The sequence below is a fragment of the Dermacentor albipictus genome, chromosome 1 (genome assembly GCF_038994185.2).
Source record: "Dermacentor albipictus isolate Rhodes 1998 colony chromosome 1, USDA_Dalb.pri_finalv2, whole genome shotgun sequence".
Lineage (NCBI taxonomy): Eukaryota > Metazoa > Arthropoda > Arachnida > Ixodida > Ixodidae > Dermacentor > Dermacentor albipictus.
In genome coordinates this window covers 361654666-361672102 of record NC_091821.1, presented here as the reverse complement: position 1 = coordinate 361672102, position 17437 = coordinate 361654666, and the positions used below count along the sequence as shown (strand labels likewise).

Here is a 17437-nt window from a genome sequence, read left to right as displayed (position 1 = left end):
CTGTACGGGCGGCGAAATAGCCGATTGGTTCAGCATTATCGTGGAAGTCCCGGCGCAACGCGATCACGCCTCTCGTTTCCCTTCGTGAAATGGTGGTGGCGAAGCTCGACAGAAGTGAAGGCTGAAATAGATTGTCTGCTCCTTTTTTTCCAATGGAACATTTTTGGGCGTTGGCTGTTTTCCGATGCGAAGTTTGTTTCATACGAGACGATCCCCTTCATGTTGAGCTATCTTACTTTGAGAGGAATGGAGATCAAACATGCCTTTCTGAAACGGCCTTGGTGATACCAGCCGTTTCGATGGTCTCAATGACCTCATATGCGCATGCTGTGCTGACTTACGGAGACAACGTAGCGAGCTCCCGAGCTGACGAAATACGAGCTTCTAGAGGAGCATCGATGACCCCAAAGCCTTTTAGGGATTTTACAACACGAGAGGAGGGAGGGGGTAATCAAAGCCAGGGCGAGGGACCATCAGCCTGGGTGATAAACGCAATTTTTTCTCTTATCTTGTATTTGCCCTTTATTACCGTAATTCAGGCTTGACTTCTGCCACAAAATCGCCTCATATATTTTAGTCACCACCCATGGTATGAAAAACAAGCGTGGAGTGAATAAGGTACGTGCCTGGAGAGAAAACCAATTTCCGCAGGCGGTGAGTGCCAATAATAAAGGAACACGCTGATGGCAGAAAACGAGGAAAAAGAAGAAGAACAGCGCCATACTTGCGAAAGGTCACGCGTTTGCGCTTCCTGGACTTCGTCGATGTCTCAATCTGCTCAAGTCCTGCGCAGTTCCGAGGCACTTCAAGCCTCTGAAAGCCGACGAGGTTCGTATGGGACGGATTTTACTGTTGAATGTGCCGATGTTTAGTGGAGCTGCAATACACCATGACGCAGCACATTGTTCAGCAGTGCCCCTATCGTTAGAGGTCGGACAGGATCGTTTGCTGTCTGGCAGTAATGCTTAACGCGATTATTTATTAAGTGACTAAACAAGTCAACGTAGAAGGCTGTTACCTATGCCTGCAGTTGTTCCCCCCTTCCTAGTATCAACAGTAATGTCCATGACCTAGACTTCATGGTGGGTGCTGGTGCAACCTCGAGCGCAAATACAATGGAACTCGCCTTGCAGGTAATGCCGAGGCAATACTTCACGTGCTGCCTATGTTTCATCCTATTAGGCAGACGCTACGTAACGCTGGATTGAAAACATCACAATAGCTCGCAGTTCTCCTCTACGACACACAGTCGCATTATAGTTGGGTTTAATGCCTCTAAACTCGAGATTGGTTGATGAAGGACGCCGTAGTGTTATGGCTCCTGGTTAATTCTGCCCACCTGCAGTTCTTTAATGAGCACATAAAGCAGTGTACAAGAGGGATTTGGCCACCACAGCCGGGAATTGAACCTGCAACCCCGTGCTTACCAGCACTTGGTGTCAATAACCAAAGCAACCTGCTTTGGAGCCCCAAAATGTTTGCTTCGAAACGTAATTATCAATGATTGTAAAAGAAAAGCTAGCTTAAGTATAGCTCACACGAATAGACAACTTCGTTGCGTGGTTTTCTGTAACCAGTAAGCCGTAATGTTTGTTTCTCACATCTGGTTTACCGGCTCCACGTTAAAGGTCAACTGTACAAGTTTGTACGACTGCGGTGATGAAAGCTGACGGTGTGGTCAGTACTGAATGACAATCAAAGGGCATACCGTTGGTGAAACGTTGCAAACAATAAAGATCAATTGAGCTATAAATTAGTTACGGGATTCAGTGAAGTCCACCTACGAGCAGCCAGCAACACAGCCTGCGTGGAGGCTCCAAAGTTGCCGTATCACCAAGGAGCTGGTGAGAACGTGCAGGGGGCATCAGTTATGAATCACTGTTATAAGAACCACCAGCAAACAGGCCCCTAGGACATCAGGCGAATAGTTTGAGAACTAGCTTATACAGCTTCGCTGTTATTGATGTATCACTTGCTCAGATTGGGATACATCAGCGAAGGGTGTTTTTTAAACTCGTTCTAGAGTAATGTGTTGATTCATATTGAGACAACAGGCATCTCGGCACTTGTACTGTAACACGACTTACGAACTATTGACAGGTCGGTTGATTATTTCAAAAACTTGGCGAGCTTGACGTGTTTCCGGCTTCTTCAATGAGTTTTGTCCAAATACACGTCCCATAAAGTGGCACCCTCTGGATTTAGAATGCGAAACCTAAAGGTTATAGTTTTGCGGGTTGAATGCGGCGGAAGTGGTTTTTAGAGCTAGAAACACGTCACAGACGCAGCGTTTAGGAAGCCACCAATTGCTTATGGGATTGGCAGCACACAGAAGCATGACTTTTGAGAATGCGTTCAGTCGCTCATTGGGAGCCATCTTTGGTTAGACTTGAACTCCACTTCTAACCAGTAGCTGTGACTCCGCGCTGAAGCTTGTAAAGAAGGAAGCTCACCACTGAAAAGCCAAGGAGTTTTTCCTGCTGCACAGAAGAAAGAGCAGTCGTCGCAGAATGGATTACGGCACGGTGGGTGTGAAATAGCTGGGATCAGTGAGGAAGTCTGTTTCGAAAACACTGTACATAGGAATATGCAGTCGTGAAAGATAGAAAAGAATAGGTAATTATGAAATGGAAAATGGGTGTAATATGTCCGTCAGGCAGAGAGGTAAGGGTTGCGGGTGTTTCTTAAATCCTGAGTTGAGGGACTTTAACGTTAGAACGAGTATTTATGCTCACAGCGTCTGCTTAATTGTTGCGCGTATGAGACTGCTGCGTGCAGATGCTATGTCGAGAGAATGAGAACGTCGTTAGGTTCCTGTATTCATTTGTTTTTCTGTCACGCGATCTCAGAAAGTGATTGCTAAAAACAAGCGGCGTCTCTTGTTGTCTGCAGGTTCAGAAGAGGGTGACATCGGCGTGGCCAAGGCTCCTTTTGCATCGCCTGCTATTTCCAGCAGCGCGGTAGCGATGACGGAGTGTGTTGAACTCCAGCGTGACAGGAGGAGCTCTACGGGTCACAACGAACAGGTGTCAACCCTTAGGAAAATTAACGGCACTATAGAAACAGTTACGCACTTTCAAAGCGTACATCTCTGCATTTTTAAAATAATATCGCTCGAGCGTACACCTCGCGGCATATCAGCGTATTATAATGGCGAGAAACGATCAGATTAGACAACAGTACGCGCATGCGCCCACTTTAGTGCTGGGTTTGTCTCCAACGCTGTTCACTCCAGAAGGACGCATACCATGCGAAGGTTATCGGCGCGCTCCTGTATACAGAATAAAAAGAAAAGAAAAGCTGTGAATCAGAACATGGGCCCGTTTAAGGTGCGTCATCTGCGATGAAATTTCAAATTTGCTTTCGTGTTATCGCACCCGCGCACGGGCTACGGAATCAGGGTGAGATATAGGAAAGACAGGAACTTATCAGCACATAGGATTTGTAGTCTGTGAACGATGAGGTACCCACGGTTAAAGAAGGCAGAGCGCGTGGACTCCTGAAGGGAATAACGTAGCAGATGACGCTCGCACTGAAGATTGCTTCGTGCGTTCGAACGTATTATGGACGATCTCGCCACTTCACGCCGTTATAAGGCGCTGATAATCTGAGGAGTCGACGGGCCCATGCGATAATAAAAGAAACATGCAGGGGTGCACGTTAATATTACGTATTGCTGTCAAACTTCTTTACACGGGAGTAACTGCTCAGCCCGTATTCAACTTCATTTCCCATAGTTTTTCTCGCAATCTCCGAATGAACGTGTTTACGCTGACTGTGCACAATGTGAGTGAATGTTTTTTTGTTGGGGAAATTACGATAGATCTTGACAATAGAGCTAAATATGAGACACGCACTTACTCCTGCATAAAGGAGTCGTGAACACTACGTCTTCGTTTTTATAGCCTATGTTGCTTGGGTTATCTGTACAATAACTTGAAAGCGCGAATATGCGTACGAAATGTGGTAGGGCCACCGCTAGTTTCATGGTAAGCCAGAGAGATTTATCGGAAGCTGTACGGTTATGGGTTTTCAACGCCAATACTAGGCTACAAGTCTTCAAATGTGGCTTGCAGATTATTATTGTTCGAAAACTTTGCATTTGCCTATAAATAGGTACTTCTTTGGTCCAAACTATATTGATAATATAAGTTTCTAGAAGCCCGAGGCCAAAGTACCTAAGTTATCCCTTGACCATCTTTGGACTCATGATCTGTACTGATGTTGTGCACATAACGTCGAAACACTATGTAGTGATACGAGAAATAAATCTAAAGCAATATTAAAATATATCTTTAAGTAGTCCATGTCATGTAGAAATTTTTATTTAAAGGGCGCAAAAAGCCTGAAGTGCACTTGATAAGAACGATGCTATTTCAGAGTTCTATGAAAGTTTCACATGTAAGTCTAATGACTATAACGCACGCTGTATAAAGCTGCCCTAGTTGAGATGTGCAATAGAATTACAGGATTGCTTTCATTTAGTTTCAAGTGTAAATTCAGAGTAACCATTATGCTTGGGCCAGATGCATTGAAGTTAGACAGTCGTTGAGGCAGTTTAAATGAACTTGTTGCAATTAGAACAATAGCCGAGCTTCGATAAGCTTGCGTCGGTCACGTACAGCAACTAACCAGGTCCGTTTGTCTAAAAGACGTCATTAGGTTAACCGAAGGGATTACGCTGTCTTCCATTTTATAGGTTCCCACGCCGTTATATACAACGTCGATGCCGCCGTCACGATGGCAGGTGCTCACCACCACCTCGGTAAAGTCCAGCCCGCTTGCACTCACGATGTCGGACAGGTTGGGATGCCGAAGGAGCTCCACCGGACTGGGCACCTTTGCCAGAAACCTAAAAGTCAGGTGTAAGTAGTGTGATCACTTACGCATATTAATCACTCTCTTGACTGCTATGTCGGACTGGCTGGCTGGCTGATTGCACAACTGGCTGGTTGGCTTGGCTTGGCCTAACTGGCTGGCTGTCCTAACTGTGGTAGATGGAACTGTGACTTTAGACCTTAACCCTTAGTTTTCTTTTCTCATTTCGTAAAGTACAAATGTGAATAAAGCGCAAGTTGAGGTCATTTCATGGCTTACAATTATTGTCGATAAAACTAAGGTAGGTAGGGCATTTCAGGATCACGTTAGTACTCAGGTCGTCACTAACTAAGCCCGTCTTTTGTCCTTCTTCATTCTTCTTCAGCCCGTTTTTTGTCCTTCTTTCGTCCTTCTTCAGCCACAGCACAATTGTGACAAATTTCTCGGAACTTGCGGTCGAAAAAAGAAAACACTGAAACAAACAAACACACAAACAAATAAAAAATGAAATCCGCCTCCATTCCTCCTCGTGAAAGTAGATTTAGAGCAAAGCTGTTACCGACGTTAGACGACGTTACACAAGCACCGCCAATCCCAAGCGGCGTAGGTCACGCGCGGGCCACGTGTGCGGAAGTGCAGCACATATTCTCATTCTACATGCCCTCTGCCAAGGGCCAGTGCTTTATTGCAATAACTGAATGCTTAAATGTAAATTGTGTTAGAAGATGCGTAAAGTACGACTTACATACAAGGTGCGCACGTGAAGGCTTCGGATTGTGATTGCAACGAAGGGATAAAACGTAATTGTGTTCAGCGGAAAGCGAAAGAAAAAGCCATTTTCCAGCTGCCGTTTCAGGTATGTCTGAGTGGGCTCGGCCGCTAAGTGACGGTGCCGTTTTTCGACAGGGTTTGCCATAAATGTGGGCTGCGCTCGCAGCACACGCCATGCGACAGATGCAACGGGCAGAGCACTCCCGCATCAAGGATGGATGCATTGCACGCACACACTGGTCACGCGCGCACGCACGTGCACGAAAGTGCAGCAAATATCCTCGTTCTAGCAAACCCTCCACCTAGCGCAAGTGCGTTATTGAACTAATTGAATTTCCCAAAGTAAAATGCGTCATAAAATACGTTATGCACGACTTACACACAGCCTGCCGACATGATTGCATCGGGTTGTAATTCGAATATACGGGAATTCCTATAAACTACAACACAAAGCATTTTTCACCTGCCGTGGTGGCGGTAGCTCACCGTTTTTTGGGTGAGAACAAACCTAAATATCCTGACCAATTAGATGCTAACAGCTTGACTGTAAAACAAAGACGAAATGCATTTTTCTCATTAAAGCTTATATTATTTATCCTAATGATTTTTCTAGCACAGTATTGTCCTGTAGAAATTGCTTTAAATATATCTTCTCCACTATCACGCGACTCACCTCAACTTTCACTGCCACACCTCAAATTAGAAATTTTCAACGAAACGGCTCAATCACGCAAGGAAAAATGACTCGGTTTTGCGAAGAAAAATAAAACGAGACTCGAAATTCAACAACTGAGACGAGTCCGTATTACGGAAAATGTAAATCAATGGCAGCCTAAACCATTCGCCAACGGGCGTTGTGGGCTGTTCTTACTAAACAGGCTTTTTTTCCCCTACACTCCAGCTATAGATGTGAAGCGCATGTTGTGAAAGTTATGGCTCTGAGCCTTCGGAAATTCACTTTGGGGACATGCTGTTGGAAAGAAGTTAAAAAAAGGCACATTAAATTGCGTTTGGCCGTTTGTAGATTTCATTTCTTTTCATTTATTTAGTGTCAAGGCCGAAGCCATAAAGAAAAAATTGGGGGCTACAAAAAGAAAGGAGGGGGGGGGGGGGGCTCGTGTTTAACCTTACATAGCAGCAAGTTAGTACAACATTAATATAACAGCATTACATAAGCAACTATATTTTAAAGAATAATCAGAAACAGCAGTCAAACACGTTTTGGCATCGGTTATGGAGGTGAGAGAGTCTGGAAGGCGGTGCTAGTTTCAGCTTTCTTCAGCTTTCTTCAGCTTGTTTTTGGGACGAAGGAGTTAAAGTTCATCATGGCGTGACTGGTGGGCACATCAGTCTTGAACTGGGGGTACACGCCACGCATTTTAACACTGTAAGGGTATGAAAAGTGTTTATCGGCTTTACACCCTTTAGTTTACCCATTAGCACCCATTTCGCTAAAAACATCCCATAAGGATTCATCAAGAACCTCAGAATACAATGAAGGATTAACAACTTATAAGTAAGGTGTTCGTGCACATACTAGCACGTTTGCTAGACATTGTAATATATTTATATATATATTTGCAGAGCTACAGTGTGGCTCCTGCCTGGTGCTGTGCCCAGAGTGTATGCCGTCCACGAGAAGTCCCTGCGTTCGCCGCCCTTGCATTTATTCTATACTCTATTTACGGACGAATTAGTTGTCTTGTGATTTCGTATACGCAGTGATGCTGATAAACAGATCGTAAGCAGCGGAAAATAAACCTGTTTCGACCTCTCAAGGCCACCTGCCGTTTTGGGCTAATTTCCTAACAGCACGCGCTGGATAGATTTTCGTACTGGAGACCTCGTCGCTGCATTCCGGACACTTTCAGCACAGCGTCTTCACTGTCACGCGCAGTCGGCAACATCAGCTTCCGCGAGTACACGGCATCGCGGACCTCGGCGGTGATCCAGAAGAATCGCCTCGTGTTTGCGACCTGCGTGGCGGTGGCCCTACTGCTCGTCGGAGCTTTCGTGCTGTTCGTGCTGCTCATTCCTGAGGACAAGAGCAGCTCGGGCGGCACACAGACCTGCGACTCCGACGAGTGCCTGCGTGCCTTCTACTACCTCGACCGGGCCGGAGACCTCTTGGCGGACCCTTGTCACGACTTTCACAGGCAAGGCTGCGCGAAAAAAATTGGAAAAGGAAAAAAAAACAACAACATCCATATCCAACGCACATCTCGGAATCTATGCCAAGCAAAGATTCCACGAAGCGGCTAAATAACTCCACCTTAATCCACTTTACTACACCTTAATCCACCTTAATCTCCTTATCTACATCTTCATCCAATTTTGAGAGTGAGCCAGGTCCGACGGTGCGTCTGTTCACCGTGGGATTTCGCAGTGCGAACCGCAGCAGGTCCAGTGACGGGAACGTGACTTCGCTGCTGTGTCACGTGGGTTTCGTTACCATCGGATTATAACAACCGACGCCGGATTTTCCGCTTTGTGGGGCATATAATGTTTTTAGATAAAATTTATTAAACTTGTTCATCTTCTGCAATCCGTTTTGCAGCACAACCATTGCGTGTCTGCCCGGCAGATCAGCCAGACGCAAAAAAACCCCTACCGCGCGATCCGTGCAACAAACGCGACCGCTAGTTACACTGCCTATAGGATCGGCGTACCTTTCATCACGCGATCTTCTTTACTACTGCGCTCTAACCAGGGTGGACCCACCTTATCCGGCGAGAAGCCGATCAAACAGGCGCGCCAAACTCCGAAAATGAAGTCGTAGAAAACGAATGCGCTCGAAGGCGTACTTTGCGCTCGAAGGCGTACATTTGTTTTAGTAAGTGTGTGTAGGTGCCGTTTCTTGTTTCAAAGCGTACATTTGTAGAAAAACCTGCGCCTCTATAGGGGTAGTAGAGATGGGGCAAGATATGAACCGATCCATTAAGCGCGTGCTTTCTTGGGCCTAGCAGCCATGTTTTAGCATAGTTCAGGAAGGTTTGCAAACAAATCTTCGTTTAAGAAAGAGTACTGTACTGTGGCAGCAATTTGAACTTGCTGGTGCATGGTCCATTACGAAAAGTGAACGTTTCAGCCATTAGAAAGACCCACAGGGGTGCTGCGAATGCCGTTCCCTTGACGTCAGGGCAAGCACTTGCGCTTGTCGTTTGCTGCAGTTGGGGCGGTGTCCAGCCACCTCCTGCAGTGTTTCTGTTTGTTTGCCCCCGTTCTGTATGTACTCTCATGATGATGTTTTGAAATATATGCGTACGGCGGATTCTTTTTTGAAATTTATCAAGCAGATTATTTCCCAGACAAGAATATACCTGTCAGTGTAAATGCAGTGCCGGCCGATGGACCGCACCGTACTGTGTCCAGTACGGTGCGGGTTTCTAGCGCGCGGTTCTGCACGCCTCAGTGTTAGTTCACGTGGATTCAAAAATTATAAGCGCAAGAATATAGGATATAACAATCCAGTTAGGCGACAATACTTGCTGTAGTGCAACAAGAGGGAACCAAACGCTGGCTTTATATTGTTTCTACAAGATTTACCCCGATTTCAACCCGCCAAAACTAGTTTGCTCAAAACGAATAGTTAATAGAAAAATGTTATATTTTCGCTTTTCTTGCCAAAAACGCTCGGCAGGAGCACGAGGAGTGATTTACCACTGCAGCGTACAGATCCTTGCTTTTTTGTGAACCGCTTCTCAATACTAGGCCTTTCTTTACTGGTTAATTTGAGGCGGCGATAATTTTGAGCTTATATTAGAACTAATGCTAATTGAAGCTTTAAGCTGTCGGCAGCGCATGAAAATGCATGGACCGACAGTTATATATATTTCAGTGCTACACGTTCCAATCGCTTCATAATTTTGCAGTTGGTTGTTGCTTGAGGAATAGCTATGACGGATCTGTTCTGAGAAGCGGACACAGGTGCACAGCCTAACTTTTTGAGCAAGATATTCGGTTCAGAACACGAGGCTCCAACCATCGGGAAGCCGAAGCCTTGTTCATTAGCAGTATGCCACGCATTGAAGACGTCATTCACCGGAGGAGGTCACAAGCCAAGTTGATTCATATGAGGCTAATAGTATCTGCTTTGTGGTGTAGGCGCACGACACAGCTCTTTTATGGACTGGTGAAAATAATAGTTCTCAGGTTGTATAATAAAACCATGGAGGTCAGAGAAATCCTGATACAAAACGTACTTAGACTGTCCTCTTCAAAAAGGCTGAGCAGCGCTTTATTGCACGTAGTAATATACTGCAATCACTCCAATCGGCGCTACAAAGAACTGCTATTTCGCTTAACTTCGAAGTTCTTGACCGAGGGTTTATGTGAACAATGCGTGCCTCGTCATAACGACAGTCTGTTGCTCTCGTTCGGGATGGGTGGGCCATATTGTCGATAAGGACTGCTGCAGGTCACTATGAAACGTTTTATCACTTATAATTTCTGACAATTTTTTTTCAGGGGCTGATGCCATGGTGTTCGTGAAGTATATACCATACGTATTATACACAGTAGCATTAGTAGCTATGAACAAGCTTTTTCTGGGTGCCAATTTCGGAGAAATGTGAAAGTAGTAATAGATTTTTTCACATAGGATGCTTACTTAACTGTTTCTCTTGCGTGATATTACATTGCACACATTTGACTAAAAAAAAAAAAAAACTCACGAGAGGAATAAGAATATTCATAAAAGCCTCACAGGCAGTATCCTTATAACATAGGGATTCATAATGTTGACCCTAAATACCAAGATTGCCGCCCATATAAAATGCAATGTCTGCCATAACTAAGTAATAATGGAATGTCAGTTTTTGAGCAAGGCATTACGCAAAATATTGCATGCTCAATTTGTGGGCTTTCTTTCGACACATCATTCATGGACAGATATGCCACATCTCGGCATTGCTAAAGCAGTAGATCCCTTCAAGTTTACATAGCTTGCAGTGTACAAGTCGCACATTTCTTGGTATTCACATGACATCAAAAAAAAAGAGAACACTGCAGTTTAGGCGTGAGATCAGAATGCAGCTAAAACCTCATTGAGGAAGTACAGCCGGTGGGCTCAATACCTCGAGCATGCGCGAAGCAAAAGAGCACGCACGACAGCCGAGCGAGCCGTAGTGAGTGGCGTCCTAGCCGTGAGGGTGCTCCAACTTCTCGCCGCTAATAACGCGCTGCGGACGAGTATGTATTTGGTGCACTTAGCGCCAAATACGTGCTGTAGCTTCTTTTGTCCTTGTCCGTGACGAGCCTATACGCTTACTCTCGTTGTTACCACTAGCAGTATATTGAATGCTTAGCGCTGATCTCGATGATAGCAGCCGAGCGAGCGGTGCAAATAGCATTTCGGACCATCTACCGTCGTCATGCATGCAGCAACAATAGAAAGAGTTCGCTGTCTGATTTTTATAGTATGTGCATGTTTCTATTGAACATCCGTACCCAACCAAATTGATGAACAGCAGGCTGGACAAGTTGGAATGAAGTCATTCTGAAAAAAAAAGAGAAAAAGTAAGACAGGCCACGAGAAGGACATTAGGTAGTCTTTCATTCCTGCGTACAGTTATTAAAGTTCGCGCCTTCTCCAAAATGAATGCGAAGTTGTTAGCCTTTTATTTGGTGCGATGATTTCGGCCAAACCAACTGCCTTTCTGATTGCGCGGAAGCCTTATCATCCTAACGGTTTCACTTCTCTTCTCAGGTACGTCTGCTACCATTGGCGGGACAACGAAGACTTAGAGCAAATGTCCGTGAGCAACTTTTACTCCAGGCTCGACAATAACCTGCGCTTCGACAGCGCTCTGGAGCTTGGAAGTGAACCCGGAGGTCTACTATTTGCTCGTGCTTACAGGTGGGCTTGGCACATGCGCACAACACGTAATGTTCTTGTGTTGTTTTTTCACGGTATTTCTTGGTCGAGTATTGCTGCAACGTTTGATCAACGGTCGCCGAACTGCGTTCGCCTGAAGAATCATAGCGAATCTAACAAATATTTTTCCCTTGAAAGAATACTGGCCCATTTTTGTGCTATGACTTGGCGGTATATGATGATAGAAGCATGTATGTTATCTATTTTTTGTGTATCGCGATATATATATATATATATATATATATATATATATATATATATATATATATATATATATATATATATATATATATATATATATATATATATATATATATATGCTTTGTCTGAGCACTTGAGAGTGTTGGAACTTAGCAGGACTATAAATTTTTCTCAGATGTTTAAGTAAACGCCCCGCTAAAGCGGAAATTCTGGTTATATTTAGTAGTGTGCTTTGGTAGCATTCTGCAAAGCTAGACTAACGTCAGATGCTATAGGGTGATCGTTTCGTCACATGATGGAGTGTTTACTTCTTGTACGGAATCGCGCACACGACCCGGAGCAATGAAATACTCATCGTTTATTAAGCAATACGAGCTCTCGTTTCCTTGAACTTGAACATCTGTGTTGGTTCATTCATGTTTGTAATCAATAAAATCATACATATGTGTAATTGTTTTTGGCTTGCAAAATAAGGTTACTACAATGATTTTTGTAGCAAAGACTAAATTCAAAGAACGAATTCTCTAACGGAGCAATATAACACAAGTCAAATGCTCACTTTTTCTCCTCAGCAACAAAAGAGGTCATGTGTCATACATTTTATTGCTAAGCTAACCCATTTAAAGAACCATCTTTTCACACAATTGTTGGACTTGTTCCAGGTCATGCCATCAATTCCTGAGCACCTCAGGCGACGCCAACGTCGCCCCGAAAGTAGCTGAGCATCTCAAGGCCTTGGTTCAGCGCTTCTCTGCAGAGTTAACCACGGAGAACTTGATCAAAGAAATCGTGCGCACTTCAATTACCCAAGGCATTGACGTGATCTTTGGCGTCAGCCTCGCTATTGATGGCCTCAAGAAGTATCCGAGTATAACCAGAGGAAAATCCCTCCATGAGAAGCTGGGCCGTCAATTTGGAGACTACCTGAACGAGGATATAGTGAATTCATTCGTCTCGCTGCCCAACAGTACGGTCTCTGAGCTCGTGAAAATGGATGACTCCGTGCACAAAGCGTTCTACGGGAACATGCCTACAACCGAACTGCACAATCTGAATATGCTGTCCAATCTCGCGCCGGCTGTACCACCGCCAGTTTGGTCGTCGTTGTTTCAGGAGTACTTGAACCTGTCCCACGCTGCCAAGGTGCTGGTAGCTGATTTCAACAGGATCCGAGACGTTGTGAGCCTGCTTAGCGCGGTCACCAAGAAAGAAGTACTTGGAGCGTACCTGTCTCTTCAGGCTGTCGCTGACGTGTTATTCCTTTTTATACAAAGGAAGTACTTCTTCGAGAATCCCGTCGTAACAAGGAACTGCCTCGAGGTCACTTGCCGTGCCATGGCTCACTTCTGCGAACACGTGACGTCCCACGTGTTCGGCTGGTCCAGCGAGGCAAGGAACACCATCCAGAACATATATGATGCTATCTTGAGGCAGTACAATCGTTCAGGTCCTTCGCTTTGGTCGGCTGCCGGCAACTGGCTACAAATCGCCGAAGGCTTACGCACCGATCAACTCGTTCTGCTCCCGACTGTGCCCACAGACATTGCCGAAGCGGCAATCGCTCGCTACGAAACTTTGCTCAAGGACTGGCCTGACAACTATCCGGAGATCTACTCTTTTGTTTACGCTAAGCACAAGATGGTTTCCATAGAGCTGCCCTTGCACAACAAGCATCGCTACCTTATCGAAGCGTACCTGAGAGGCTTCGTTTTCTACAGTGATCTGCTACCTGGATTGCTGGTCCCCACGGCGCTCACTACGGCCCACATGACCTACTCTTCCCACACACCCATGTGAGTTCATTACCTTGATATAGTATTGTCAACAACGATTGCAATAGTGGTTAGAAATTCTAACCTCTATTGAATTATAGAAATCTAACGTAAAGCGATGTGATGTAATGCTAAATATATAATGACACGGAGGACGGGGGAAAGATGCAATAGTAATGACAGAAGCTTGGTAATGTTGAATTATACTAATATGGGAATCGTTTTAATTAACTAATAGCGAAAACGAGAGTTCATCATCAAAAACATATTGAGAAATTGTTTCATAATCGAACCGATTCGATTCTTTTTCGATTCGGTCGCACACCTCTAGTTCGAAGGGCAGTTTGCTTGGCTAGTTAGATGTGGTCTACAAGAACAAAAGAGCTAACAAAATTGGTACGAATAGGCGAGCGAAAGCACTCAGCCCTTCTGTTGGACTGTCACATTGCGTCCCTATTTCGCATGTATATTTGTTTTTGTTTTTTGTCTAAAAAAGCGTGATATTTTCAACAACCGGTCTTAAAGCTATCAAGGATAATCACTTGTCCAGATATTAAGCCAGAGCAAAGCAATGCTCGTTTATATGATGGGTTTTAATTGTTTTCTTGAATTGCGCTCTTGGCATGAGTTCCTGCGTCAATCAGCCATGACACTTACTTTTATATGATTCATTGATTTCTGTTAGGTAAACGTACCGAGGCGCATCTACCCTAATAAAAAGTAGTAGATTTTTATGGGCTCTGTGCTTCTGTAAGAATGGCAGCAGGTTTTTACACTACACCTGTGTACACTTTCCTTACCTCCGCACTGTGTTCATGTCATTGTGTAACCAAACGAAAAAAGATATGTCATCTTTTTCAATCTTTTGACTACGCAGTGAACTAAACCTGGGAACTCTGGGCGCATTAATGGCCAAGGCACTGGTGCTAGCGAGCACTCCTGCTGAAAGTGGCAGCTTTTGGAACGCCACCACACGCGGAAAATTCAAGCAAGGAACCATGTGCATCTTCAACGCGCACAGGTGTGTAGCAGTGTGAATGACAGTATTGGTACTTTCATCAGTGGCGATGACATTTCCCTTTCACGGCTTCCGCCTACGACACCACCATTGTCGATAAAACAGGTCGCGTTCCACCGAACACATGGACGTTTAGATGCACAATGCAGAATGGTTGATGCATTAGCTACCTTTCCGATCAGCTCTGTAGGCATAGTTAACATGGTTCGAACGTACAAAAAAATATTCTATAATGTTCTGTACACACATGCGGAGCGGGAAGCTTAGCGCGAAGCTTAGCTTAGCGCATGCGCAAAGCTTAGCCAATAGATCAAATACTTTGGGCATCATTTACGCAGAATTGAAAGCGTAATTGAATAGCGTCCCGCACGATACTAGACTCCATTTCTGGAAAGTTTGTTTGCAGAACGGTAACGCTTGTCCCTTAACCCTGCTATTATACTAACGTTAATGGTTGCTGAACACTGCAGTAAGATGATAAACGACACCACCGCCGAATGGGACGAGACAACGGCGTCGACGCTGTTTGCCTGGAGCCTGTCCGTGCAGCTGGCACTGGGGTCTTTGTTGGCAGTCCACCAGCAGTGGGCACTTATCGGAGACGACAGTCAAAGCAAGGCCGCCCAGCGAACCCTGATGCGACGCTTCTGTCTGCTGTCGTGCGGTGCTTCTCAGGAGGGCGAGCAAACGGCCCTGGCTGTTCGCGCCCGGTGTCTCGTGCCTCTGGCTGGCCTCCACGAGTTTGCCGAGGCCTTTGACTGCCCAAAGGGCTCGGCCATGAACCCGACCGTCAGCTGCCACAGCGACAACCCGCCGATCTTAGCACACGCGGCGTAGTACGAGAGAAGTCTGCACTTTCTTGTAAATGCTATCCACACGAGTTAATGGGGGATTTTGAGTCTGACGAAGGCTCAAAGTTAATTTATATGGGAACATACTTAAGATACTTGAAATGATGATGTTAAGCGGGACAGCGAGCCCGCGTTGTGCCCAATGTGTACACTAATCCACCACTGCACTTCAACACAATGTGGTGAACATTCTTCTATTTTACGAGACTCGTTTCTTTTCTACAATATATATAAAAAAGATAGATTACGAATTACGTTTAGAAAAATTGTATCGTTTTATGTATTCCTAACTTTGTAGCTGCTCCAGAAATTTTGTTCTTGTTGTTTTTTGGCCACAAGTGAATGTTATTCAGTGCTGCTGGGAACAGGACGCCTGGAGGCGGGTAGGTGCGGACGTGTGTTGCGTCCGATCCGTCGAATGTCTGCTTTTGTGGTTGTGGAAGTCGATGGACAGCTGACTGAATAGTATAATCGTGTTTCCGAAGTTGCGAGGAAACAGCGGATACAAGATTCAAGGGTGTGAATGCATTTTTGAGGATCTTATTGTCGTTTCTGTGCCGAAAGCGTTATGCGTTCCGCTAAGACTACTTTAGACTTAGCGACGACTACGGCCAGGAAGGCGGCCAGGGGGCGCCGTCACCATCCCACCATGGTCGTGGTGGCATCATGGCGACGATGTAGGGGACTGTGGAATGTGCGGATATTGAACAGAAGGAGATTGAGCGAACAGATTTGGTTGTCAAGCCAAACATGTGCGTCGAAAAGCGCCGAAGCTGCAAAGCTCTAGAAGGCGTCGCCGACGCCTTCTAGAGGGTGAAGTGGGTGTAGCCCGAAAACTTTTGACAAATAGCCGACGGCTAATGGCGAAAAGGCGTCGGATCAGGAATAACTGTTTTTCTTTTGTTCGGTCCAGTCATGCAAAATCAGTGTGTACGTGTCATACCAGATGGGGAGCTATCGCGGTTTTCGTGACATCGCTTGACAGACAGGCGAAGTGGGGGTGGTTCAAAAAAGTTTTTGGCCAATAGCGGAAAGCTGATTGCAGAATTGGAATAGCTTTACGTTATAGCACCCCAGATCCGCTTTATCAGTAAGAAAAATGCTGAGAATATGATTTTCGCGGTCAGGTTCAAAACCAGTCTGTGACAGCCCGAACAGATTCATAAAACATGTCAGTTGAGCATTAAAGGCTGTGGCTGAAAGAGGAGGCCACTGGTGCAAGTCGGAAGGAGTCATGGAGGTTAAAATCACTTCATAGAACAATGCAACCAGCATCTAATTTTTGCGTTACACTTACCTCTTAAAAAACATTCCTAGAACTTGATGGTCATCGATAACAAGAGTATACTGTCAGCTTTTGATGCGTAAGCAGCCTAGAGCAATTTTCTCGGAAATCTGTCCGTCCGTCCGTCTGTGACGTGTGACAATATGCGCTCCGTAGGTGTACGCGGGGTCCCACGGGGGTATATATGGCAATGATTTATGACTGCGTATGGCTACTGATATTTATGATTATGACTTTAGTGAGCACTGAAGGTGTATATAGGAGGAATTAAGGTTAATAAAGAACTAATAATAATAATTACGATGAAGGTAATGAAGCCAGAATAAGACTCCTTAAGACTAAGGAAGGACAAGGAAGCGTAATGGGAGTAAACTACTATGAAAATGCTTAAGCGTAATAGCGATTGAGAATAACTAATAGTGAGGGTAATTAACATTTACCTGTGTTAAACTATTTAGCCTGATCAACAGCAATTAAGGGCAAATAATTTGGCCTAATCATGAATTTTTAGACTATATACATATACTTAAGAATAATTAGGTCTAATAATGGTTGAATAACATTAAAATAATTAGGGCTATTCAGGATATATTCAGGCAAAACAAGATGACTTAGGCCTTATTTAGATGATTCACAATTACGTTACTTAGGCTCAATAGATAATAATAAAGTTGATTTAGAATAATTAATATATCAGTACTTAACCCTAATTTGGATTATTTCTGATTACGATAATGTCGGTCAATAACATTGATTCCGACTAAATGCGTTCACCAATTATGTAATGGCAATAAGTGGCTGCAATACCTACAGCACATCGTGCTATTCCCGACAGAGCGAGTCACG

General features: G+C 44.8%; 1 protein-coding gene across 1 annotated transcript; it reads left to right on the top strand.

The window, feature by feature from the left end:
- The first annotated feature begins 715 nt into the window (after positions 1–715).
- LOC135911579 (neprilysin-1-like) lies at positions 716–15538 on the top strand. Its single transcript, XM_065443906.1, has 8 exons — positions 716–828; positions 2893–3026; positions 4700–4865; positions 7487–7745; positions 11297–11446; positions 12328–13458; positions 14315–14458; positions 14926–15538. Exons 1-8 carry the CDS (start codon positions 765–767, stop codon positions 15290–15292), a joined length of 2415 nt encoding a protein of 804 aa, XP_065299978.1. The 5' UTR covers positions 716–764; the 3' UTR covers positions 15293–15538.
- The last annotated feature ends 1899 nt before the right edge of the window (positions 15539–17437 follow it).

Coding starts and splice junctions, on each gene's coding strand:
- LOC135911579 (XM_065443906.1), top strand. CDS start 765: ATGTCTCAATCTGCTCAAGTCCTGCGCAGTTCCGAGGCACTTCAAGCC. Junction 11,447..12,327: donor CTATTTGCTCGTGCTTACAG/GTGGGCTTGGCA, acceptor GACTTGTTCCAG/GTCATGCCATCAATTCCTGA. Junction 14,459..14,925: donor TGCATCTTCAACGCGCACAG/GTGTGTAGCAGT, acceptor TGAACACTGCAG/TAAGATGATAAACGACACCA.